The sequence below is a fragment of the Trichechus manatus genome, unplaced genomic scaffold (assembly GCF_000243295.1).
Source record: "Trichechus manatus latirostris isolate Lorelei unplaced genomic scaffold, TriManLat1.0 scaffold00054, whole genome shotgun sequence".
Classification (NCBI taxonomy): domain Eukaryota; kingdom Metazoa; phylum Chordata; class Mammalia; order Sirenia; family Trichechidae; genus Trichechus; species Trichechus manatus.
The window spans coordinates 12,763,134-12,785,249 of NW_004443990.1; the positions used below are offsets into that span (position 1 = coordinate 12,763,134).

The 22,116-nt window shown below is 52.5% G+C and overlaps 1 protein-coding gene across 1 annotated transcript; it reads right to left on the reverse strand.

Moving 5' to 3' along the window:
- Nucleotides 1-1,423: 1,423 nt before the first annotated feature.
- Nucleotides 1,424-19,782, reverse strand: PDK2 (pyruvate dehydrogenase kinase 2). Its single transcript, XM_004377946.2, has 11 exons — nucleotides 19,488-19,782; nucleotides 17,249-17,390; nucleotides 7,842-7,913; nucleotides 7,157-7,341; nucleotides 6,390-6,479; nucleotides 6,122-6,199; nucleotides 4,314-4,390; nucleotides 4,128-4,226; nucleotides 3,808-3,915; nucleotides 2,938-3,051; nucleotides 1,424-2,332 (listed from the first exon to the last, which is right to left on the reverse strand). Exons 1-11 carry the CDS (start codon nucleotides 19,603-19,605, stop codon nucleotides 2,192-2,194), a joined length of 1,224 nt encoding a protein of 407 aa, XP_004378003.1. The 5' UTR covers nucleotides 19,606-19,782; the 3' UTR covers nucleotides 1,424-2,191.
- Between the last annotated feature and the right edge of the window lie 2,334 nt (nucleotides 19,783-22,116).

Sequence of the window (22,116 nt, forward strand, 5' to 3'; positions counted from 1 at the left end):
CCTATGGGTCCCACTGGCCAAGATGATATCCATATAGATCTGCCCCTCCTGGGCCCATTCAAGGCCTGGCCTTTGACCCACTCCCCAAGCTGGGGCCCATTTCTCCTCCTCCTGCTCCTTCAGAGGGCAGCTGAGCCCTCTGTGGGGACACAGCAACCCTGCGAGCTGGTGGGAGGGCACCCCACCACCACTGCCTAGGTGGTGCAGAACTGGTGAATCCTACCCCAGCCAGGCAGGGGCACAACCTGGGAGGTCCCTCGGAAGCCACTGGATTGCAAGGGTTCATCAGCCCTCCCCCATCTGCCTGCGTCCCTGTCAGGGCCTCAGCGGGCTGCAGTACTGGTGGCCTGTGCAGGCTCCAGTTCCACTGGCTACTAGGAGGGTGAGGCTAACCCTCTGGGTGAAGGTGGGGGTCTGGCTCCGTCCAGTCTGTCACAGCAGTCCGGCATCCATCCTTGTGAAGGAATATTTGGGGGGGAAAAGATCTGGTGCTGGCCAGCAGCCAGCCCAGATTCTGCGGCCCTGGCCGGAGTTATCATCAAGTCAGGGGTCTCTGACTGGAACCCCCTCTGCCTCCTCCCACCTGCCCCCACCAGCCTGGAGCGTTGGACAGGTACTAGTGCATGCTGACTCCCCTCATTCCCGCAGGGGGCGCTGGTGAGCTCCTCTATCCCTGAGAGCCACTGCCTCCCCGGGCCCAGGGGCTGCAGCTTAAGGGACTTCCCAGTATAGCCAGGGCACTGTCCCCGGGACTCAATTCTTTCCTCTTCCGCCGTCTGTGCTGGGAGAGGGTCTTCAGAGGGAGACTGAGATATGGGGACAATGGCACCATCTGGGGCTGCTGGAAGGGCTGGGGGAGGTGGGAAGTCACCTGTGTCCCTGAAGGTGTCAGGAACTATCGTGGGTGCCCACCTGCATGTGAAGGGGGAGGCGATTCTCAATTTATTTCAATAAACACATATGATGTGCCAGTGATCTTTCTGTCTGCCCCACTTGGGGGGTTGGGCTTGGTCATGGAAGACTGGACTGTGCAGAGGGTGGTGGGTGATGCACTTGCCCCTGGCTGCTGGGCTGTCAGGCATTCTGAATGAACGGCTTTGGCTGGTGTTTTCCGCGTGGTCCACACTGAGCTGGGCTGGGTGCCCGAGTGTGTCGTATGTTGGTCACAAGGTACACCAGTCTGCTTGTGGGTGTGTGAGATCCCTGCCCCCCTCCCCCCAAAAAAGCAGCCAGGCCACAGTCTCATTCAGTCTCCTCTTTACGGTGGATGTCACTGTCACCATCACAGCCACTGGGAGGAGGAGCACACAACTTTAACCCCCTGTGTGCTAGGGGAAGGGGGGCATTCAGTGTTATAAAACTAGCTACGTACATAGAACATTCTAGGGAGAAAGCCATCCCTAGCACGTGTGCGTCTAGGCACAGCGTGAGTTGGGGTCTGGAGCTCAGGAGGGGACCGTGTGTGTGGGCAGATGGGTGTATGCATGTGAGGACATGCCGGGGAAGGACTGGAGAGAGGGCAGAACACTGCTGAGGCTGCCTGCAAGGCCTCGAGCAGCTCGCTGGACAGGCAACTTCCCAGGCTCCCCAGGTTCTTTCACTTTAGGGTGCTGGGGGAGAGCCCCCTCCCTCCCTTGCAACCTTGACCTTAAGGCTCAGAGTGGAGGGAGAGGCTGCAGGACCAGGTCCCTGAACGGGGGTCTGGGGCCCAACCCCTTTCCCCACCAACTACCCCAGATCTGGGACACCCAGTCCCTTCCTAACACAACAGGCCAGGACCAGGGCTGGGGGAATAAGGCAAGCAGGGGCATCCACGTGAAAAGGTCAGGGCTTGTAGGGCAGTGAAGAGACCCAAGACCCCTGGCAAAAAGTGACAGCCTGGTCTCAGAGAAGAGGACTGCCGTGGAAAAGTATCTCTGGGACACCCCATCAGGGTAGAGATGTCCCCCAACTCTCAGGCTTCACCCACAGAGACTGGACACCAGGGAGACCACGTAGGGGTCTCCATGGAGACAGAGATTGGCACTTGGGGGCCACCACAGAACAGTCACCGCAGTGATTTCCGCAGAGACAGAACCTGGTCATCAGGGAAAACCCCCCACCCCAGGCCTTGGGGGACAGGGAGGGTCACCATGGTGGCCGGTCCCAGAGACAGTAGTCCATCCTCTCAGGTACAGATGAGCAGGGGCCCCTAGCTGACACGGTAGGTGGACGTGTTCTTGGGCTCTGTGCTGGGCACACACCAGTCACCAGCCTCTTGGATGGTCTGGTAGTGGCGCCAGGCTGACTTGTTGTAGACGGGTAGGCGTTCCACCGAGTCCGTGGACAGGGCCTGGAGAGCATCACGGTCAGTCTCCCCCACCTCCCTGTGCCCTGCCCACTCCCACCACACCACCCCTTCCCCAAGGTGGGCTGCAGTGGCCACTGACTGTGGCCAACATGTCCCACCCCATTTGTGAATCAGCCCAGCCCACATGCCAGACATTGGAGAGACAAGGACCCCGGGCCCTGAGAGACTGAGGAAAGAGTGTTCTCTCCGTGTCCTGCCCTTGCCCACTCCAGAAAGCTGCCCACTGAAAGGGTAGGAGAAGGAGAAGAAGAAGGAGGAGGCTGTGCTGTGTGACCTTGAGCAAGGTCACCAACTCTGAACCTCAGTCTCCCCATCTGAGCATGAGGAGCTGGATGACTCTGTGGCTCCCCTTCCTCCCAGGTCTAACATGTCAAGGGACCCCAGAACAGGGTCTTAATCCTGGGCTGTGGACTCCCTGAAATCGCTTGCCCAGCTGTGTGTGCCTGGGGGAGTGACACAGGTTGAAGAACTGTAGCTGCCCTCAGGTTCTCAGAGTCCAAGACCCAGAAGGGCTTGGAGGGATGGATGTAAAACCTAATGGCCGGGGCAAAGCCCTCACCCAGGCTGCTCCAGAGATAGGGCCTCACCTTGAGATAGATGACAGCATCAGTCCCAAAGCCCTCCATGGAGAAGAGCTGCAGGTCCCCCTGGAAGTACTTGGCGTAGAGGCGGGAAATGGGGAGCCCGTAACCAAAGCCAGCCTACAAGGGAGCAGGAGAGGAGTAGGGTGATGAGACAGCAGGTGCTTGGCTTCCTGAGGGCTGCAGGGACTGGTGTGGGGAGTGAGGAGGGCGTGGATGTGGGGTGAAGGGTGCTCAGCTGGGGTCACGCAGGGTGGGATTCCTGGAGCTGGGGCACAGAGGGGACACGAGAAAGAGAAGGCTTCCAGGCATTATCAGGGTGTGTGCGGGATGAGGGAAATCAGTCGGGAGGAGGGAGGAAGGCTGAGGCATGGGAGGGGACAGTATGTGTGGGGACAGTATGTGGGGTAGGGAGAGGAGCCCTGCTCTGGTAGCCAGAAGCCATGGGTAACAGTCTGGACAGGTCACAGGGCTCCTCTGAGTCTCGATTTCTCAATCTGTAGAAAGGGATGATAAACTCTCCCCTGGGAATTGACAGGGAGGTGCTGGTTAAGTTGAACGATGTTCAGAGAAAGGCAGTAACGCAGTGGAGGAAAGATGGAGAGGAGAGGGAGAACTAGGGAGGGTGACAGACAGACACTTGACAGACAGCTGGATGAGTGCAGGCTAGGGAGAGATGGGGGGCACAGGAATGGGCGGGCCCAGAGACTCAGAGGGGAGACAAGTGCCACCACATGCAGTCACAGAAGAATGAGAGGCCACAGGAAGTAAGGAAGGGAGAGATGGGGCAGGGTGACAATTTGATGAGCAGAGATGAAAGGAGAGACAAGAATCTTCCCGGGAGGCAGGAGGGGGGATGGAGTTATGCCATCTCACCAGCGGGGTCCCTCCAGTGCCAGGCTGGGGGGTGGGTGCTGTGGAGTACATGTAGCTGAAGAGTCGCTCGATCTTCCTCAAGGGGACACCCCCACCTCGGTCACTCATCTGGGGGAGACGGGACATGTGAGGAGCTCTCCAGAGCTGTTTTCCACACAGCTCCACTCCCTGGCACTTCTGACCCCTTCATGGTGATCCCTACCCCCAGGATTTGCCCTGAGCCCACCATACAGGAGAGGGTGAGATGACAGCCTATCTCCTGGCAGATGGGAAGCCCCCACCCCCACTGCTCCCTGGTCCCCAGGGTCAAGGCCACATACTTTGATGGACAAATCTTCCTCTCCCAAGGCCAACATGACCTTGATCGGGGGGAGAGTAAGGCTGGATTCATGGCTTTCCACTGTTGCCCGCATGGCATTCTATGGAGGGAATGAGGTAAGAGATGAGTGAGAGAAGTCTAGTCTTAACCCCCCAGCCCCCAAGGGACCATTCCACAGTGTCCTCACCTTGAAGAGCTCAAAAAGCATGTGGTAGAGGTGGGAGGGAACATAGACCATGTGAACTGGCTGTTTGGGGTTGGATGCTGCAGGCAAGTCAAGACCAAAAAACAGGAAATTGTCAAAAGGTCACCATTCAACATTCATTCACCCAGTATCAAGCATCCAGCACCCAACCACCCACCCACTGTCCACCCAGCTGCTCATCCATTTATCCAGTATTCGTTCATCCATCTATCCATTCATTTCAGTGCCCATTCAACCATCTATCCATCCATCCATCCCATATCCATCCATCATACCATGTCTGTCTATCCATCCATCAATCCACTGGGTGTATACCCAGAACTGTGTGCTAGACACTGGGCTGGACCTTGGAGACACTTAAGTACACTGATCCATCTCTGCCCCCTAGTCTCTTGTACCCACGTAATTACAAGACAGTACAACACAGAGGTAGAGCTGGAGCAGGGAGGATGCCTAACTACCTTGTCTGGAAGGTCCAGGAAGGCTCTCTGGAGAAGCTGGGCTAGAACAGGGCCTTAAGGGAAGATTAAGATGTGGGCAGGGTGACTTCTAGGTACACCGGCATGGAAGTAGCTGAGGAGCAGGTAGGGGAAGGAGAAGATAGAGGTAACTTCCAGGTCCCTGCTTCTCTCCCCTATACAGCCAGGCACCTCCCTTCTCATCAGCGAGTCTTGATACCTCTGCCTTTAAGATAATTACCAAATCTACCCCTTTCTCTCCATTTCCAATGCCTCTACCTCCCCTTGCTTGGTTTTCCTGCAGTAACCTCCTAACTGGTCTTCTTGGGTCCTTTCCTCCTCCTCCAACCTCAATCTATCTTCAGAATGTCAGACCCTGTTGTCACCCTGCTTCAAATCCTCCAATGGCTTCCCACTGCGCTCAAAACCCCCACTCCTGTCCACGGCCCCTGCACACCCCAGCCTCTCTCTCCAACTCTTTGCCCCTCAACCTCCCAGCCCCACCACACTGGTCCTTCAGTGTCACTTCCGCAGCGAGGCCTTCCTTGGCTGCTCTATCCAACGTAGGACCCTGTAGCCATCCTCTCACATTCATTCGGTCCTTCTTGACTTGGTACAAGAACCCCTCCCTCCCCAAATTTAACTGGGTACATGGCTGCCCAGCAATTTTCTGAATTCCCAGGCTCCCTTGCAGCCAGGTGTAGCCAGGTGGCTTATGGAAGTGATGTGTCCACCCTCTAGGCCCTGCCTTCCATGTCCTCTTTCCTTCTTCCTCCAGGCTGGAACTCAGACATGGCTGTGGGTAGCCACCTTTGACCATGCCACCCCAGGGGCTGCAGAGAGGTAAATGTCTCTCTTAATTAGTCACTGTTAGTTGGATTCTGGGAAAGCAGCCAAACTAATATCCCATCTAACATACCACCCTGCCCCACCACTCTGTGTCATCCTGTTTTATTTCCTTCCTGTCACTGATTATGATCTGACATTATTTTGTTTATCTATTTGTTCATTAGTTCAAGATCCCATTCCCCAACCTCCCCAGGGCCAAGAATGTAAGCTTCATGAGAACAGGGACCTTGCCTGTCTTGTTTACTGCTTAATAAACATTTATCAAATGAATTGATAATAATAACATACCGCTGTAAAAGCTCTGCTTCTCCCCTGTCCAGAAAACACTGTGTTCCTGATTCCCCAACCTCACCTCCCTCCCCCGTCCCCAGCCCTGGAGGGAAAGAGAGAGAGGGGGGGGGGGGGGAGAAAGAGAGAGGGGACAGAGAGAAGGGGGGGGGGGGGAGAGAGGGAGAGGGAGAGAGAGAGGTGTGCATCCCTCACCATTGATCTCCTGGATCTCCAGGTCAGGTGAGGCCATGTAATACTTGTCACACAGGAGCTTGGCCATGTCGTAGGCATCTGAGGGAAGAGAGGGGCCATTCAGGGCATGGGGCACAGCCCACTCAGCAGGCAGTCCTCTTGGCATTGCCATTGGGCATCACATCACCCACATTAACCTCATAGGGATGTGGCCCCACCCACTGGGAAATGGGTCACCCTCTGGGCCCCCAGGGCTCCCTGTGGGCCAGACACGCTGGGGATGGCTCACCTTTCACCACCTCAGAGACGTTGCAGTTGGGGTCGATGCTGCCGATGTGTTTGGGATGGGCTGGGTTTGTGCTGCCATCAAAGATCAGGGCTGTGGACAAGAAGGTGCTGCTGGCAGGCTATAGAGCAGTCCCTAGCTTTCCCTCTTCCCCCGGGGTTCTCCAGCCCCCTGCCTTTATTTCTATGCCTCTGTGGGCTCTGATCCTCAAGATGCACAGCGCACCCCCTTCACCTCCCCGCCCTGGCCCTCCCCACCCGAATCAGGCCATTTTTAGACCTTCAAAGGCCTGAAGCTTTCCTCTTTCCAGAAGCCTCTCCTCCTATCTCGCATTAAAACGCATCTAGATGCCACATTAAATTTCTTTTGCTACAACATTTAAAAATAATTTTTACCATCCTGCTTTTGCAATTACTTGAGTGTGGCAAACTCATTTGATTTGCGATTGGCTATGCTTTCTCAACAATCATAGTAAATACCGGAAATAAGAACCTCTGAAGAACAAAACTGCTTTGGGATGTAATGAGAGTTTCTATGAAAACTGAATTGCACACTTTTCAAAAAGGTGACATAATTTTACATGTTGTAAACATTTAAATATCGATTAATTTCCAGGCTGTGGTTTTCTTTTTGTATTTTGGAGTCAGTGCCTTTTTTTCTTTAGGTTTGAACAGCCCTAGGTCCCTGAGTGTCCCTGGTCCCTGATGACACGCCCCATGGCCCAGCCCGGGTGACCCCGCACCTCCCCGGCAGCACCCCCACCCCCTCACTGTGCTGGTTGATGAGCATGCGGATGGAGATGCGGCTGAGGTAGAAGCGGTCTAGGAAGTACTGGATGTTCTGATTGGAGACAGGGTCATCGCCGTACGTGTCCTTGTACTCAAGCACGCCCTGCGCCATGGTGGGCACCACGTCATTGTGCCGGTTCCGGATGGTGACCAGGGCATCAGTGAACCTTCGGGCAAGGGGAGATATCTGCTCCCACCCAGCCCTCGGGGATAACCCTCAGACACCACTCCACAGTGTCTTCACCCACTCTACTGCCCAGACCCGACCGATACACAATGCCCTCCCCACTCTTCCCAGAATCCCACCCTGCATCACCCAGCTGTCTGCCTGACAGCCTCCCTGCTCAAAAGCGTAGAGCTCTCAGTTCCTCAGAATCGGGGTCCTCAACGGCAAGGCCTGTATTTCTCCCATCAGGCTCAGCGCACACTGAGGGCAGGGGCTGTCTCCCCCAAGAATAGGCCTCCCCGAGAATGGAATCTGTGTCTCTCCCATTCAACTTGGGGCTCCCTAAAGCAGAGTCTGTCTCCCGCCTCAGACTGGATCTCCCTCAGGGCAGGGGTTATTTCTTCTGTCGTGCTGGCATTTTTGCCCTCAAATCCCTTCCCACGGGCTGTGACCTCAGATGCCCTTTGCTTGTACCTGCCCTCCTACCCTGACCTCACTCACTGGTTCAGGGTGTGGTGGTCCTCAGGGTCCTTGTCCAGGAATTCCATGATGTCCAGGAGACTCTGGACATACCTGTGCGTGGGGACAAGAGGGGACATCCACCTCAGCTCTGGGCTGGGCCCCCTTCTCACCCCACTTTGCTGCATGCACCTCACTCTTGTCCTGACTCTTCTGTGGGCACCACACAGCTATATTGGTTGACAAGCTACATCACAGTTTTTCTCAACCCATTTCATTTGCACATGAGTCTCCTTGACAACACAGTAAGTTATGTAAGAAAATCTCTAATTTATTGACCTCCCTTATAGTGCCTTTGATTTTGGGATCCTAGAATGACAGTGGAGTCCCTGGGTGGTGCAAATGGTTAATGTGCTCAGCTGCTAACTGAAAGGTTGGTGGCTCGGGTCCACTCGGGTTGCCTCGGAAGAAAGGCCTGGTGATCTACTTCCAAAAAATCAGCTACTGAAAACCCTAAGGAGTACAGTCTACTCTGACACACATGAGGTCGCTATGAGTCAGAATCAACTCTACAGCAACTGGCTTTATAGTCCCTACCTAGTAGGTAAGAGGGTTGGAAGAGCAGCTTCATTTTACAGTCTCTTCAGATGAGGCCTCAAGTAGTCCCACAGCTGGTAAGTGGTATAATTAAGACTCAGAAATCTACTCTTCTTGTCACTCTATGGTGCTGTGACTACTCAAGAGTCTCACCTCTATGCCTCTGCTCTTCCCTCTCTTGCTTAGACAGGAGAGGGTGAAAGAACTAGGCTTGGAGCTGGCTCAGCCCATGTCCATTCCTGGCTTGAGCATTTCTAGCTGTGTGGCCCTGGAGAAGTCATGGAACCTCTCTGGGCCTGAGTTTCCACATCAGGAAAATGAGGGTTATTATTATTTTTTTTAATATTTATTTTATTTTTGGTGAAAATATACACAGAAGATCATACACCCATTCAACAATTTCTGCATGTACAACCCAATGACATTGGCTACATTCTTAACACTGTGTCACCATTCTCGTTCTCTCTCCCCAAATTGTTTCATCACCACTGTCCCTTAAACTGCTCATCTATGCTTTAGAGTTACTGTTCTCCATTTGATCTGAAGTAGATAATTCCTTAAAAGAGCTCAACACTCAAGGCAAACATTCCTTACTAGTTCAGCTAAAACTGTTGCTTAGTTGGAAGATGACTTTAGGGTATGGTTTTGGTTCAAGGTTTCAAAAATCTTCTCAGAGCAACAGATTCAGGGATTCCTCCAGCCTCAACAAGTAAAGCAAGTCTGGATTCTATGAAAAGTCTGAAATTCTGTTGTACATTTTCCCCCCTTTTTCTCAGGATTCATCCATCGAGTCCTTGATCAAAACATTCAGTAATGGTAGCTGGCACCATCCGGTTATTCTGGTCTCATGGCAAAGGAGGCAGTAGTTCATGAAGGCAACTAGACCTACAGTCCAGTTCCTTCTCCGATGTCTGGGTCTCCTTCTTCCTCTGTTGCTCCAGGCGAATAGAGATCAATTGTTGTATCTTGGATGAGCACTCGCAAGCTTTTAAGACCCCAGGCACTACTCACTGAACTGGGGGGTTCTGAATGTTAAGGTTGTGTTCAACTTGGCTGGGCCATGATTCTCAGTGGTTTGGCAGTTATGATGTAGTTTGGCAGTTGTATAATGATCCGATTACCTCCATGAGGAGATCTGAAATAATGTGATCACCTCCATGATAGGATCTACTGTGAGTAGCCAATCGGATGAAAGGGAGTTTCCTTGGGGATGTGGCCTGCATCCAATATCGGTGAACTTTCTGGCAACGCTCATGGGCTTTTGCTCGCTCTGGATCCTGCAGTTGGCTCCTGTTTGTCTGACCTCCGGTTCTTGGGACTTGAGCTAGCAGCTTACCTGCCATCTTGCCTGCAGATCTTAGGATTTGTGGGTCTCCGCAGCCTGTGAGCCAAGAGAAGCCTCCAGTCTGACCCACAGACTTGGGACTTTCCACCCTCTACAACCATGTGAGCCATTTCCTTGATGTAAAGCTCTCTCTGTATATATTTATATGCTTTACTGGTTTTGCTTCCCTAGATAAACACAGGGGTAAAAGGGAAACTCTAACAACAGCTGTTAGGACACCTGGCTGGACAGTCCCACGAAGCCACGACCTTAAGCTTTTGAACCAAGAGAACTACTCCCATGAAGAGTTTGGTTGTACCTAAGTAGTTTCAGCAACTGCATTCTCCTTTTTTTTTTGTGCTGTTTTGGTGAAGATGAATTGTGAAGGTTAGCACAGTGCCTATCACATAGTGAGTGCTCTCTAAGTGCTTGAGCTTGTTCTAAATAGTGGCTCCCATGTCACTGACAGCTGAGTGCATCCTCTGAGTCCCCAGGCAGTACACTCTCCACTCCTTGTACTGGGAGCAGACTCTGAATCACACTATGCTTTAATCGGCCGTGCCCTGGGGAGCAGCGTCACGGCTCACTGATGGCAGAAATAGGGTCTGTCTCAGCCCCAGTGCTCTGTCTCTGCCCTCGGAACTCAGGGCCCAGCACAGCTCCTGACACACAGGAGACAAGGCATCCTAGTCGCTGCTGTGGGGGCGGGGGAGGCCTAGGCAGCAGAAGAGATCAGCTTCCTCCCTAGAGTCCAGCCTACAAGTCAGAGGGCCAGCCCCTCCCCTACCAGGACAATCAACGTGGCACTTCTAGGACCTCACCTCAATCTCCCTGGAGAATAATAACAGCCAACACTTACCAAGTGATCATTAATGCCTGCCTGTGCTCATCTCCCAACAGACTTGACGAGCATGTAGTATTTCCCCCTATTTGCAGACAAGGAAACTGGTTTAGAGAGGTGATATGTCCAAGGCCACACAGTAATCAGCAGCTCTGGGATTCAAACCTAGGTCTGTCTGACTCCAAGTATGCACCACATGGCTCGATGTCTACACTGGTCCTAATAGCAATGGTGCTGTTGACATCAGTGGTGATGGAAGCCGGCATTGATTGGGCACCGACTCTGGGCCAGGGCTCTGCTCTGTGCTTACCTGCTCGCCATACTTTAACTTCCACAATAACCCTGTGAGGTGGGTGTTACTGCTAGGCCCATTTTATAGATGGGAGCGTTGATATGCAGAGCTGGGATTCTCTGTCCCAGGCCTGTGTGACTCCAAATCCTTTGTTCTCTAACAACGCCTGGGATAAAGCTTCATGCTGATGTACTTGGAGGGAGAGAAGATTAGGGGACAGAACCCATAAGTGTGCAATGATTGGGGGGCAGGTAGAGAGAGGAAGGGGAGACAGGCTGGAGAGGGGGGCCCTAGAACCCCTTTCCAAGAGTTGGGGGCGAGGAGGGAGGAAGTCAGGCCTAGGAGGCTGACTGTGCTTGGCCAGAGGCCTGTGGGAGGGACAAGGTCAGAGTCCCAGCATCCAGGGGTAAGGCAGTGCCCCAGCTGCAGGCACCGCACCTGCATGGCTGTCCAATGGACCCTAGAGGGCAGAGATGAGGTCTGGTCACAAGGCACTGAAATGGAGCACAGTCACCAGGATGGATCAATAATGGGTAGAACTTGCCAACATGGTTATCAGGAGAGCAGCCAGCCCCAGGCCTGTCTCCTTCTGTGAAGCAGGGTTTGGCATCCCTGTCCTGGCTCCCCCACCGGGTAGTAGTCCTGAGTGTACTCTTGGGAGGGAGAGAGGACAGGATGAGACAGATTTTCCCAGAGGACCCTTAGCCCTGATTCCACTCTGAAGCCTCTAGGAACTTGGCACAGCAGCTCTCACCCTTGGACCAGATCTTGGTCCTAAAGGAAGAGACACTGGGAATGGTGCAGTGCTGGCTCCCAGGCTGCCTGCCCCTCCGAGGGTGAGACAGAGAACTGAACTTGGCTCTGGGAGGCCTAGAAGCCCAGGGCAGTGGCAGACTCATCCCTTTCGGGTTTATTGCCTCGGCCAGGCTGAGCAGGCAGCGGGGCCTATGCAAAGCTCTAGGGAGGCCTGGGGTCCCTGGACCCACTGAGTTCAGAAGCAAACAAGGCCGCCTACTGCTCCCTTGATCAGATCTGGAGCTTCTCCCCTGCCCAAGGTTCTGTGGAACCCACCCAGACCCTGCTTCTGTGGCTCTCCAGTACCCCCAGCTCTCCTGTTTGACAGGCAGCCAGTCCAGAGCCCTGGATTTGGGAGGCAGGAGGGGTGAGATGGGGGGAGAGGCAGGGGGAATATATGGATATTGTAACCAGTGTGTGGGTGGTGGGAGGGAGGGTGTACGCAGGCATGTGTGGGAGCAGGAGAGTGGCTGAGTGACTGCGGGAGTGTTTGTGCCTGTCGATGTGTGTGTGTGTGCACGTGTGCATGCACCCCCCACCAGTGTCCACAGTGGCTATGGGGAAGAGGCATGAACAATCCGATGGCCACAGGATGGGGGTGGCTCAATGCACTGGAGGGGAGAGGTGGAGATGTGACTGGGGAGGGGTGGCAGGCAGGGCGTGGGTTCTGAACCAGGCAGATTTGGGTTCCACTGCTGGCTGTACCCTAAGAGGCCGCTGAACGGCTCAAGGTGCCCATCTGAAAAATGGGGTTCGCAGCAGTAACCACCTCGTGGGACTGTGGTGAAGACTGAAGAGGATGATGTGGCGTCCACATTCAATAAGTAGTCATTTCTACTTTACTTCTACTATGATTATGGAAAGAATGGCTAAGGGAGTCAATGAGATGATGGACCTAAAGCCCCAGCCCCATCCCGGCATGGAGCAGGCCGCAGCGGTGCAGCCACTGCGCTGTGGTGGTTATTCTCCTTAAGGACAAGGACTGGTTCCTGAGGGGCGGGAGTGGGGTTCCCACAGGCTGAGTTTGGGCTCCACACACCTGACTGACAGGCAGCAAGGAAGGTTCATGAGAGGGTGACAGCAGCCATATTGTCTCCTACCCCCTTCCCTACAGCTCCCACAAAGCCTCTATTAGTGACAGGAGTGACTCACTGTCATTTGATTCCACTCTGCAACTCTCGTTTAACCCTCCATTTTATGGAAGCAAATCACTGCCTCCACAGGTTTCCTCAGGCTGGCTTTGTCTCCTGAGGAGTCAAGATGACCCCTTCTGCACTCCAGCAACACGAGCTGTCAAATCCGTTTCTGTAAAGTGCACCCTACTCTCCCACTGACTTATACTGGACCTGAGATGAGTCCTCACACAGAGAAGGCCCCACGGGGAAGGGCTGAACCATGGCTAGCTCCTGGCAGGCTGGTGCTTTAGCCTGGCGTGGTGGTTTTTCTCTGCTCTACAGATGTCAGAAACTTCCACTTTAGCTCCCAGGACCACACCAGTTTCTCCCATGGTAGGGGAAATCTAACTGTACATCACTGCCCGAGAACACAGTACTCTTCCTTTCTCTTCAAGAATGCAGTCTCCAGATCAGGCTGCCCGGGTTCCAATCTTGGCTTTGCCACTTTCTAAACCAGTTGCTGTGGAGTCGATTCTGACTCATGGTGACCCCACAGAAGAACTGTGCTCCATGGCGTTTCCAATGGCTAATTTTTTTGGAGGTAGATTGCCAGGCCTTTCTTCCAAGGTGCCTCTAGGTAGACTCAAGCCTTCAATCTTTTGGTTTACCGTTTATACCACCTGAGGAATCTACCTGAGTGATTTTATATAGACAAGTTACTTAACCTCTCTGGACTTCATTTTTCTCATCTCTACGATAGAGATAACAACAAGGCCTACTTCATAAGGTTGTTGTGAGGGTTACCTGGGTTGATACGTGTAAACACTTACACAAGTTCCTAACACACCATAAGCCCTCAAGGTATGTTTATTGTTGTCATCATCACCATTATTATTACTACGTTGCCCAATAGAGTCTCCACAATAACATCATCATTGGCCTGGGGTGCTCCTGCCCAGAAGCCTGGGGGCACTGCTTGTGCTTACGGAGTTCCATACACTTTCACATCTCGCAGTGGTATTTGACCTTTAGAAACAGAATTGCTCCCCATTTTACAGATGAGGAATCAGAGAGTCCATATGGCTTGCCAGGAGTTGGTGAAAATGTTAGTGCACTCAGCTGTTAACTGAAAGGTTGGAGGTTTAAGTCCACCCAGAAGCACCTCGGAAGAAAGGACTGGTAATTTGCTTCTGAAAAATTAGTCACTGAAAACCCCATGGCACAGTTCTACTTTGACACGCATGAGGCTGTCATGAGTTGGAGGTGACTTGATGGCAAACGGCAGCAGTAAGCCTCAAAATGAAACACACTGATGCCAAACTCAGGTCTCTTCACTACCTTCCAGTCACCTTCAATTCAAGGTCCCACTCTACCAAGTCTGTCCAGTTGAAATAATGTACCAGGTTTATTTGTTATTGTTAGGTGTCGTCGAGTTGGTTCAGACTCGTAGCAACTCTTCGTACAGTACAACAGAATGAAACACTGCTCAGTCCTGTGCCATCCTCACCATCGTTGTTATGCTTGAGCCCTTTGTTGCAGCCACTGTGTCACTCATCTCATTGAGGGCCTTTCTCTTTTTTACTGACCCTCTACTTTACCAAGCATGATGTCCTTCTGCAGGGACTGGTCCCTCCTGATAACATGTCCAAAGTATGTGAGACGAAGTCTCCCCATCCTCACTTCTAAGGAGAATTCTGGATATACTTCTTCCAAGACAGATTTGTTCGTTCTTCCGGCAGTCCATGGTATATTCAATAGTCTTCACCAACACCATAATTCAAAGGCATCAATTCTTCTTCGGTCTTCCTTATTCATTGTCCAGCCTTCACATGCATATGAGGTGACTGCAAATACCATGGCTTAGGTCAGGATCTCCTTAGTCCTCAAGGTGACATCTTTGCTTTTTAATACTTTAAAGAGGTCTTTTGCAGCAGACTTGCCCAGTGCAATGTGTCACTTGACTTCTTGACTGCTGCTTCCATGGGCATTGATTGCAGATCCAAGCAAAATGAAATCCTTGACAACTTCAATCTTTTCTCCGTTTATTTAGAACCAGGAATTCTAACTGGCCTACAGTGACTCTTGCCTAGAACCTTTCCCCCGCTGAGTGGAAACTCCATTAGCTATTACACATATTAACTATCACCATTGCTAACAACAGCATTTACACAGGACTTTTCCCTTTTCCAAAGGGAGGTTATACTTTTTACTCATCAGACTCTGAGGCTAGTGGCCCTCTTGTCAGGCCCCCTGGTGAGTCACCCCCTGCCTCTTGTACAGACCATGACCATTTCCACCACCTCCATCACCCAAGGTGGAAGGGGTTTCTCCTGGAGACAGCCACCACGTGCCTGTCAGGAAGTCCTTCCTGGCCTCAAACCTTAGTCTCTCTTGCTGTAGCCAATGCCCATTCTCTCTGGAAGCACTCTCAGTAGGGTGTCTCTTCAGTGTGTTAGAACACTTATTACTTAGCAGTCTTTGGCCTGCTCTCCTCAAAGCTGAATCACCCTCTAGAGAAGTGTTGTCTCTTGTCTAACTTCACTCCCTACTGCTGTTGCTTGACATCACTTTCAAGCTTTGAGGGAAGACTAAGTCAGGCCAAGCCTTGAACGTGTAACTGATTTTCAGGAAGGGACTCTGCGGAGGCCCTGGGGGAGTCATGGGTGGTCAGCAGCTTCCCACCCCCACCCTTGGCTCTCCCAGGAACAGCGTCCAGGGAGGGGCCTGAGAAGCCCTGTCCTGGAGTCAGGGACCAGCCAGAGAGGCGGCCAGGTCAGTCAGCCGGACAGAGATGGAGGGGGGCTGGGGAGAACAGATGGCACCTTCTGTCTCCTCCTCATGACTTCCACACCATCCTGTGGCGGGAACTGCTGCTGGCTCAGAAGTCCTAGAACTCCAAGGGGCAGGGCCTAGCAGGGGGTGACCCGGTTGGGCTTCATGAAAATGAGGCTCAGCCCTCTTTCCCCCGTTCTACCTTCACTGCTTGCACTAACAGCACTATACCCACAAAGTACGTTCTCAGACACGCTAGCAGGCCCTTTCCTGCCTCCATACCTTTGCATACGCTGTTCCTTTGGCCTGGAATGTCCTTCCCTTCCTTCTCAGTCTGTGGCTTACATAGGGCCCTGTAAGGCCCAGTGACAAGTCACCTCCTCTGTATGCCCATTTCAACTCCCCCACAACTTCTGACCTCAGTAACGTTCATTTTGCACCTACCATATGACCGGCCTTGTGTGTGAAACACTACCTCACCTCATTTAATTAGAAGGAGTCATTCATATGCATGCCCATGCCTACAGAAAATGCTGGAAGGACACCAATAAAATCTTAAGAAAACTTAACAGTGTCTGGTTATGGGGTGGAGGCATGTTCTTCTAGCTACATTTCTGTGTTTCCTGCAAACGTCAGAGTGAACATGTTATATTTCTGCAGCGAGAAAACAACCCCAACCAATGTTACTTTTAAATGATATTTTAATTATTAATTTAAAGAAACCTGACTCTCCAGCAGTTCACCACTCTCTATGTGACACCTAGTTCCCCTGCCTTGGTGAGTTCTGCGTTTCCTGTGAGATCAAGGGCTCCCCCGGGGCAACTGCTGCTATTTTCTGAGATCGAGCACAGTGCTGGGCTCAAAGGTTTCAGTACACGCTCCTGAATCCAAAACGAAACCACAGACACACCATACCGCAAGTCTAGAAGATCTAGCAGAAGATTTCTGTACCGGTGCTGCTCAAGACCAATGAGTATTATCCATTTCTATGCTCAGTCCTGGAGCAAACCCTTGTTGATGCTTCCTGTGAGTGGCCACTGGCTAATGTCATCCTGTTACTCAACTCTGAACAGAGTTCTTAAGTGAACTCTACTGAGGATCTCCCTCTGCTGCTGCTGCCACATGCAACAAACTTTGGTCTTTGCCCTCCAAGGCTATTTGGGGTGGTTCTGCACAATTCCTGTGTCTATTTGGGTGTCTTCCAACATCTAAAACACTCTGATTTATAGCTTGGATGGTATAATTTGTTCATCTGATACATCTTGTTTCTCTGTTTCCCAAAAAGTTAACCTAGATAAATATTATCCAACAAAGGCAAAAGCTAACACAGCACCTGCTGGGCTTCTAGGACCAGGGCTGTGGCTAATGCTGACATCAGTCTGATTTGAGATTTTAGCTGTGAAAACCATGATTTCCCAGGACTTGGGAAAACTATGATTTACCAAAACTACGGATCCCAGGTTTCTGGAGAAACGAGGATGGTGAATATAAGGCTGTCCCACAGACACTGGAGGGTAGGAGCTGGATCTTAGTCCCTGCTCTGGCCTAGGACTCCCACATGACTTTGGGCAATTCCCTGGCCCCCCAAGCCCCTGTGCCTCTGCTCTGCACCCACCCCCTCAAGGCTGCTGGAAGCATGGAGCCTCCATCCCTGAGCCCAGGGATGCCTGGCGATGGAGTGGGAGGGTGCAGGGCCCTGGCCAGGGGTCTCACCAGCTCTGGACCAGCTGCACTGAGGGTGTGCTCAGCACCCTGTCGGGAAGCAGGTTGATCTCCTTCATGATGTTAGCCAGGCGCACCGGCAGCTCCTGCCTGAGGAAGGTGAATGAGGTTTTCTCACAGGCATTGCTGGATCCTGGGGGGAGGAGAGAGGGGTGAGCCCAAGAACTGCAAACCAGCAGAGCCAGAGGACATCTTGGGGGACAGGTCAGTCAGGCTCTTCGTGTACTGAGGGCTTGGCGAGGAATTAACCTGACCAAGAGCACGCAGCAAGGCAGGTCTCCTCCCCTGTGTGCTCAAACCTCCATACACACCCTGCCTAACCCTCCAGGGGGCTGCATCCTCTCCCTGCCTCCAGGTGAACCTTTAACTGTGGGGGCAGGCCCAGCCTTGGGCCCACTTGGAGCTGCCTCTGGCCTAAGTCACCTCAGTCTTCTCTTTCCTTCTAGACACTCACTTTGGGGGATTGATTCAGGTGGGCAGAACAGTCTGGGAAATCTATCCCTTTCCAGGGTGGGAAGCTAAGCTGGGACTAGTGCAGCTCAGGGTCCCAGTGTGGTCTCTTCCAGGCTGGTCCTGATGCCCACTGCAGAGTGGTATCCTGCATTAATGCCCACCTGCAAGGTAAACAGGGCCCAAGCATGGCAGCCCAAAACTTGGCCTGTCTTCAAGAAGATGAGGGCTTGGAGGACTGAATAAGGCCACAGCCTGGAATCAGGAGACCTGGGTTCTAGTCCCGGCTCTGCTTCCAACTCTGTTATTCAGGGCATGTCACCATTCTTCTGAAGGTCTGTTTCTCCCACTATACTAAGAACGGGATGAACTCTACTGCGGGCCCCTCCCAGCAGCAACATTTTGTAACTAGAGCCCAGTGTGGGCTGGGCAGTTGCTGGGGCTCATAGTGGGCCTAAGAGGCTTTCCCATATGGGGGAGGCTCAAGACTCAACAGGCCAAGAGGTGGGCAAACAAGTCTCGGGCAACAGGTGCCCTTGTATTCTAGCTGCCACCTCCCCGCCCCTTCCTGTCAGTGACGCAGCTGTAACCTGAGCCAGACACTATCTCCTCAACTCTTCAGACACCCGGGCCAAGAGAAGCAAAAACCCATTGCCAATTGGTCGATTCCGACTCATAGCAATCCTACAGAACAGAGTAGAACTGCCCCATAGGGTTTCCAAGGCTGTAAATCTTTACGGAAGACTGCCACATCTTTCTCCTGTGGAGCACCTGGTGGGTTCGAACTGCTGATCTTTAAGTTAGCAGCCAAGCACTTTAACCACTGTGCCACCAGGGCTCCTTCAGAGACTGGGCACTCCCTCCCAACCTCCAGCTGGCACCATTGAAATACCACGTGGACAGACAGGGGCCACACAATGCCTGCTTCAACCGGCAGGTTGGCACAGCCTTGCTCCTGCCCCAGAGCCACCCCAAGACGCTGGTGGTGGATGATCCTGGCCCAGGAACCCAGGGGCAGCCCAAGCGTGGGTACAAGTGGCCTGACTTCACCTCATGGTGCCTAGGGCCCTGCCCAGCCAGAGACAGGGTGGGGCATATTTGATCTTCAAGTGTCCTTGCCCACTGGGACAGTTGGGGGCCACCTCCTTCATTGGGTGGAGGTTTACTGGTCAGGGGCCTCCTCTCTGGTTGGCATCTTCTTCTGAGAGAGCCAATTGCCCCCTCCTTTTCTCTCACTCTCTACCCAGGAGTGTCTAACCCTTCCATGCCCAGACCAGGTCTCCTCCTTCCCGATGGCTACCCCTCCCCAACTCTGCCTTGTTACTTCCACCAGCACCCTCCATTTCCTCTCTATCCCCCATTCTTAGAGTCATCATAATGCCATATTAACCCTTTAGTGCCAGGATGTCACCCTACTGCCTTCCTGCCCTAATTACCGCCACCCCCCCGCCCCGTCCCTTACTCCCCAAGACGCCACACAAAGTCCAAGAAAAAACCTTGGACCCCTCCTTCTCAGTGCCCCCCACTTTCCATTAGTAGTCCAGTGCAGAATCTCTCTTCAGCCAGGGTGCTCTTAACCCTTTCAGGCCCGGGTCTTTCCTTTCCTCCCCATTAACCTTTTCCTGCCTGTACTCTTCCTAGCAACGCTTCCCCGTCACTCAGGGCCTCTCTTCTCCTCCCCGTTAATCCTTCATTGTCGGGATCCCTCCATTCACCCCGAATCACCCCCCGGCTACCCCTCTCGGTGCCCCAGTGCCAGCTGCCCCCCGCCTCTCCGTACCGAAGTCCAGAAACTGCTTCATGGACAGCGGCGACGGAGAGAACTTGCTGAAGTGCTCGATGTACTTGGGCGCCCCTGCCAGAGAGGCATTCTTCAGCAGCACTCGGACCCAGCGCATGGCGGCTGCGGCCGCGGCTCGGGCTCCGACTCGGTCACAGCGCGCGCAGAGCTCCCGCCCCGCTCGGCCCAGCCGGGTCCAGCCAGGTTCAGCAACGCGGTTCGGCCGCCCCCTTCCCCCGCCCTGGCGTGGGCCGCCGAACCCCAGCCAATCGGCTCGTCGCGGCGCCCCGACGTCGCCAATGGCGGTGCACAAACAACTACGGGAGAACCAATAACCTTTCCCTCCGGCACGTGGCTTCCCTCTGAGTCCGCCTCCTTAACCCCGTCTTAGCCCGGGGTGGGGGGGCATGTTGTTTTCGAAAGGCTGCGGGGCTTCTCCGCCTCAGATCCATTAACTCCTCCCTTTCCTTCTAGGGTCGCAGCCTGGGTTAACCCCTTTCTCCCCGTAAAATCCCGTTGCCCTCCAGTCGATTTCGACTCATAGTGACCCTATAGGACAGCAGAACTGCCCCCATCAGGTTTCCAAGGAGCGTCTGGTGGATTCGCACTGCCAACCTTTTGGTTAGCAGCCGTAGCTCTAAACCACTACGCCACCAGGGTTTCTCCCCAGAGGTCTCTTAATCCTTTTACTTCCTCCCCCCATCCCTCTTTTCCCTTGCTCCCTCCCCAAACCTGCACCACTTGCTGGCTCGTTTTAACCCTTTCCTTCTCTGAATTGTCCGGGTAGCTTTCAACTAAACTTTCTCCCCAGTGGTGCCTGTTTCACCTGTTCTGATCTCTACTTACTTCCCTGAGGGGGTCTTTGGGTCTCTAGTGTCGCCCCAACCCTCCAGCAATGAGTCTTCTTGGACAGTTCAATGACAGTGCCCCCAGACGATGATTATTTGCAAAATTCTGAACCAGGATGCAAGCCTATAGTAATCCGTCACATAGACATGCAGCCCTCCCATTTCCACAAAGATCCAAGTGGCTCTGAAAAAAGCGGCAGTTTGCTCTTCCAGTTTAAAAACACCGAGTCAAAGCCCTAACAACTAGCGGCTACATGTGCAGTTTTCAAAACATTTTTATTTTCGTTATTGTCTAGCTCACTTGACTGAACAAGAATCCTTGGACATCTAGCTGAGAAAGTAACCTTCTTCGCACTGGGATTCCTTAGAGAGAGGTATGGGGGTGGGGGATTTGTGCTCTGGGCCGAGGGGGAGCAGGTGCTGGTCCCGGCCTTCCTGGGTCCTCCTTTCCCAGCAGCCCCGCCTCTCTGTAAGAAATATACTGCGCCCTCTTGTGGTCCAACATGGTATATCCTGTATTGGGCCAAAGGACCAACACTTGGATGCCATCTTTCCTGGGTTCAGTCTTCCGCCCACACTTACCAAACGCCAAAGGTTGGAGATTCGAGTCCACTTCGAGGTGCCTTGGAAGAAAGTCCTGGTGATCTACTGCTAAAAAATTAGTCACTGAAAATCCTGTAGAGTACAGTTCTACTCTGACATTCATGGGGTTGCCGTGATTAGGAATCGACCTCACAGCAACTGGTTCTTAATGTGTGCAAGGCTTTTTCCTGGGAACAGGAAACACAGGATTAACACATGGTCTTTCTACTCAAGCGCTCGGTTTGGGAGATACCTACTGTTATGGATAGAATTGTGTCTCCTAAAAATATGTGTTGTAAATCCTAACCTCTATGCCTGTGGTTATAATCTCATTTGGGAGTGGGTTGTCTTTGTTATGTTAATGAGACAAGGTTAGTGTAGGGTGTATCTTGAGTCAATCTCTGAGATATAAAAGAGATTAAACTCCAGCTAGCAAACAGAGATGGGGGTGGGGGGAGGAGGGTGGGGAAAGATAGATGCCAAGCCACATGAAGATCACCCAGGAGCAGAAGCTCAGAAGAGGCAAGGACCTTCCTCCAGAGCCAACAGAGAGAGAAAGCCTTCCCCTAGATCCAGCACCCTGAATTTGGTTTTTAGCTTTCTAAACCGTGAGAAAATAAATTTGTTTGTTAAAGCCATCCACTTGTGTTATTTGCTTTATAGAAGCACTAGATAACTAAGCAGCTGCATAAGTAAATAACTAGTTACAACGGAGTATGGTGAGAGCTAACACAGTGCTGTATGCACAAGGCTTCACAATGGAACACACTCTTAGCTGAATGGATAACAACTAATGTGCCAGGCCCTATCTGCATGCATGATCTCATTTAACTCTCAAGACAGTGCTATTGTACTATTATTATCCCCATTTTATAGATGAGGAAACTGAGGCTCAGGCGTCATTCAAAAGTGGCTGTAAAGAACAGGACTTGTGGAAAACAGTTTGCGGTTCCTCAAAAAGTTAAACATAGAATTACCGTATGATCCAACGATCCCAATTGTGATTTTTAAGGTTGTATGTCAACTTGGCTGGGCTGTGATTCTCAGTGGTTTGGCAGTTATGATATAGTTTTACAGTTGTATAATGATATATAATCACCTCCATGATGAGATCTGATGTAGTGTGATTACCTCCAGGATGGAATCTGCTGTGAGTAGCCAATCAGTTGTAAGGGAGTTTCCTCGAGGATGTGGCCTGC